At 53.8% G+C, this 3,969-nt stretch overlaps 1 protein-coding gene across 4 annotated transcripts; it reads right to left on the reverse strand.

Moving 5' to 3' along the window:
* Positions 1–866: 866 nt before the first annotated feature.
* Positions 867–3,701, reverse strand: LOC148390184 (janus kinase and microtubule-interacting protein 3-like). 4 transcript variants are annotated; one of them, XM_088392213.1, is made up of 11 exons: positions 3,161–3,701; positions 3,006–3,076; positions 2,765–2,869; positions 2,507–2,620; positions 2,309–2,351; positions 2,020–2,082; positions 1,835–1,933; positions 1,512–1,745; positions 1,326–1,391; positions 1,196–1,264; positions 867–1,119 (listed from the first exon to the last, which is right to left on the reverse strand). In XM_088392213.1, the coding sequence occupies exons 7-11, from the start codon at positions 1,922–1,924 to the stop codon at positions 892–894; spliced, it is 687 nt and encodes a 228-aa protein (XP_088248339.1). In that variant the 5' UTR covers positions 1,925–1,933; positions 2,020–2,082; positions 2,309–2,351; positions 2,507–2,620; positions 2,765–2,869; positions 3,006–3,076; positions 3,161–3,701; the 3' UTR covers positions 867–891. The 4 variants fall into 4 exon arrangements, with proteins under 4 accessions (XP_088248339.1, XP_088248338.1, XP_088248336.1 ...); XM_088392212.1 differs by having other exon boundaries at positions 2,309–2,348; positions 3,161–3,700; XM_088392210.1 differs by having other exon boundaries at positions 877–1,119; positions 2,309–2,425; positions 3,161–3,625.
* Positions 3,702–3,969: the final 268 nt, after the last annotated feature.

Consider the following 3,969-nt stretch of genomic DNA (forward strand, 5'->3'; position numbering starts at 1 on the left):
ATTTGCACCTTTGAAAAGACACCGTATTGCCGCAGATGTGGCAAAGAGTACTTTTGGGCATCTGAGACGGAAGGATGTCCAAAGCATCACGTCACCTGCTCTGGTAGGCATGGTGGTGGGACGTTGAGGTCAACCGCTTTGGGGTTGGCTGACTCTTTGATCGCAGGATGCCACACACTTGAAGACAGAAGCAGAAAAGCAGAGCTAAATGCAAAATGTACTCACCGGTGACTCCAATTTTTTTCCCCCCTGAAGAAACAGCTGGACGGGTGGCCCCGGCTGGCCAGTGGGACTCTTGTTATTCTGACCCTTTTTAGTGCGCGTTTGGGGCAACAACCGTTTTTTGTGGCGCTCTCTTCTGGTTCAAAAGTGCCCTGCATGTGAATTTGCTTTTCCTGCCTTCTGATTGGATGAGCGCCGGTGTGACGCGGTGCCTCTGTCACCGTGGCGGGGGGTATACGTTGGCATCGGAGCGTCTGCCAACGTCTGAGACCGGCTGGCAGTGTATCGGAGGTGTCGAGTGCGGTGCCGCTGGAGCTCACTCACCAGCTGGTGTTAGGGCCACAGAATGAAGGCCAAGGAGAAGAATAGAAAGAGAAACAGAAACTTCTCCTCCAATTGTTTGATTTGTCTCTTCTGAGCTTCGATGAATTCTTTCAGCTCTTTGTTCCTCTAGGACGGACAAATGGAAAGTGGCATTCAAAAGCCAGTAAGCGTGCAAGTAAGTGCCGGGCTGGCTTTGGGCCCTTACCTGTTGCGCGCTGTGCAGCAGATCCATTCTCTCTTGGAGGATGCAAGCGTCGCGCTCCCTCAACTCGCACATCAGGGCTCGCTTCCATTGGTCCACGGCGCTCCTAAGCTCTTCTCTCTGATCCGCCGTCAGCACGTCATTCACGCCAGCGTGGCTGGCTTTTTCGCCGTCCGTGGCGGGGCAGTCCCGCTGCGGTAGCGCCTCGTACAACATGGCCTCCAGCTCCAGGATCCTCTGGGCCGCAATCCTCGTCCATCAGTGGTCCGGCGGGAGATTTGAGGGCGGCTTACCTTATGAGCCTGGTCCATGGAACACTTCCTGAAGTCCAACTCTTCATCCAGGTAGCCCTTCTGCTTGCAGAACATATCCTAGCACAGCTCAAGGTCAGAATTGTTGGGGCACATTGGCGGAGTTCCCCTTGGCTGATGTCGCGTGTCTGTCTACCTTCTCACTTTCAATGTCCAACATCTTCTGTTGAAGTGCTGACTTGGTCACTTTGATGTATTCTAACCACTGAGGAAAGGCTGCTGTCACATAAGCAGAATGCGAGAGCGTGCGTGGACGTGCGCGTTACCTTCTCGGCTAGGGTGAGAAGGGTCCTGGCGTGAATCACGACCACCTGCTCCTCGTTGGTGAGATTCTGCAAGAGCCCAAAGGCACAGCGTCAACAAGCTTCTTTCAGCGCAAAGCCTTCCAAAAGTCACATTTGAGCCGCCGAGTCTCGTGGAGTGCGAACATAAGGAGTTCGACATACACTTACGGCGTTATAGCCCAGGATGTCCAGCTTCTTCATCAGATCACTGATGACGATGTCCGGGGGAAAGGCGCAAGGAGCAATGTAAGGTGTTCTGGGACCTCGGGTTAAGGTTAGGGTTGCGAGGGACGCCTTACGTACGCTCACGCCCTCGGCCTCGCAGTAGATCTGCAAAGGGCTGAGGCCGTCTGGGAAACGGACTTGCAGAAACTTCAAGACGGGGGAGCGCCACTCCCTCTCCTGAAAGGCAGAGGCATGCATCCGTCCGTCCGTCCGTCCGTCCGTCCGTCACATCTCTGGCCTCAACACGCTTGTGCGAGTCTTCCCACCTCCAGCTCCAGGATGCGGAACTCAAGCAGTTCGTTTTGGTCTCGGATATCCTGGATGTGCTCTTTCAGACGCGCTTCTTCCGCCTCCATCCGCCTGACCTGAAAAGACAGTCAGACCTCATCTGCGGGGCTTCCCGACAGGTGTGACGCCAAGCGACTCCGCCCAGCGCCTTTCTTTCCGTCACCTTTTCGGCCAACTGCTGATTGCTCTGACGCAGCAGCTGCTTCTCCTCCACCCACTTGACATTCTAGAAGAGACAAACGCGTGGACAGCTTTGGAATGTTGTGTCATTTTCATCCACAAATTCTTTGGTTGACTGGAAAATGACATTTGCTTTTCTCCGCATTTTCCCAGCCACGTTCGGGGGGGGGGGGGGGGGGGGGGGGGGTTGGTCCAGTAATGCCAGACGGATGAGTGACTGAAGAATGTAGCTATTTTGTCTGAGAAAAAGGTGTGCTCATCGATGAGCTTACCTGTCCTTGTTGCTTCAACGCTGACTCCAGATCTGCTACTCTGCTTTGATAGTGACCCATTTCTACCATCAGCTTTTCTCTGGTCTGAAAGGAGGAGGAGGGAGGCTCCTCCTCCTCCTTTCAGACCAGAGAACACCCGAGGCTGGGTGAGAACGGGGAGGCTGCGACCCGGCCGGGGGTTGCGGGAAGGGGCGCCACCTTGATCTCCTTCTCGGCGTCGTAGTCCCCTTTCGCTGGTCTGGGCTAGCAGAGCGTAGGCTCGTTGCAGCGCTTGATATTCTTGCGTCAGCTGGCGGTAGCGAAGCTCCGCCTCTTCATGCACACACCAATGCAACACAGCACTAGTACCAGAATCAGTCAGACCGGCGACAAAGCACCCGCGACGCAAAGACGAGTCCGATTCCAGGCTGAAGAGGAATGTTTGGTGTCAATACGCTGGCAGAAATGGCGGGCTACCTCTTCGGGTTCCGTGTCGGGGGTTCTGTCGGTGTGAAAAGACAAGGACGATCCGTCCGAGTCCACCAACACGTCTTCGTCGTAGCCGTAAAATGTTTCGATGACCTGCGGGCGCGGAAGCAAACATCTCTCTGAACAAACTGAAGCGACACCTCACGATGAATCGACGAGAGGAACGATAGCGAGAAAAAGGCCATTTCATCTTGCGCAACACCAAGCAGCCGCAAACAAACAGACTCACCTTGCAGGACCTCACGCTTTGTTCCTCCTCAGAGATTCTCGACGTCGGTATCGTAGCAGCAAATCTCTCTCCTGTCGACACAAATAATCCGCCTTTGAGATTCTTTGGATGCAAAGGGAACGAACGGCTCCGGCGCAGAAACAAACGCGACTCACAATGACATTTCTGACATGAGCTCCTGTCTCCAGAGCCTGAAAAACACGTCACCGGCGATGATTGGAGGGACGCTCGTCTTTTCCAAAAGTGACAACTACAGGGTGTGTCAGGGTTTTCCAGATTATCTTTATCGTATCATTGTGTTGCTTTGACTTTGACTGCGACCTGTAATAAATAATATTATTTATCCCTTATTTATCCCTATCGCTTATCCCTTCCTACACAAAGTCGTAAAACACCCCTTGCTATGTTTTGACTAGAGGTCAAGGGCTTCCTCTATTCAATCCACTCTTACACCCACCCTGTTTCTCTTAATTAAAATGCTCGTGCAGGAGCCGAGAGTCAGACTTCATTCGTACAACGGATGGACTCTCCACCTGCAGGTGTCCAAAAGAACTTACTTGTCTCCCGTGTGGTTCTTGCAAAATAAGTTGGAGCGAGCGCAACTCTAACAGGGTGCATTTTGCCACTAGCTGCCTACGGACAATGACGTCGCGCTCGCGGCTCATGGTTGACGGGCTGAGCAGCCGGGCAAGTCCGTCGTTTTCAGCGCACAGCGAGTGGCAAAGGCGCTGACAAAACGGGAGCTTTGAGCTGCTGAAAACGGCAAAACAAGTCTAAAGCGTGTTCAAACGCGTGCGCACAATGCTCCTGCTTGAAAGGTCGGAATTTAAGGGGCCAATTTTTTGGATGGCGGCCGCCGGCCAAGCTTTGGACGGAAAAGGTTTCCTGGCGACAGCGAGCGAGCGCGGCGCTGCCGTACGTGCACCGAGTCGCCTGCCTGAAGACCTTGGACAAGTCGTCGATG

The sequence above is a fragment of the Syngnathus floridae genome, chromosome 12, assembly GCF_059516105.1.
Source record: "Syngnathus floridae isolate MCC-2025c chromosome 12, RoL_Sflo_1.0, whole genome shotgun sequence".
Classification (NCBI taxonomy): Eukaryota; Metazoa; Chordata; class Actinopteri; order Syngnathiformes; family Syngnathidae; genus Syngnathus; species Syngnathus floridae.

Bases quoted from the DNA above. Each gene is read 5' to 3' on its own strand.
- LOC148390184 (XM_088392210.1), bottom strand. From the start codon at position 2,377: ATGGTAGAAATGGGTCACTATCAAAGCAGAGTAGCAGATCTGGAGTCA. The intron at 1,392-1,511 runs GTAAGTGTATGT...GGGCTCTTGCAG, and splicing joins ACATCCTGGGCTATAACGCC to AATCTCACCAACGAGGAGCA. The intron at 1,265-1,325 runs GTAACGCGCACG...GCCTTTCCTCAG, and splicing joins TTCTCACCCTAGCCGAGAAG to TGGTTAGAATACATCAAAGT.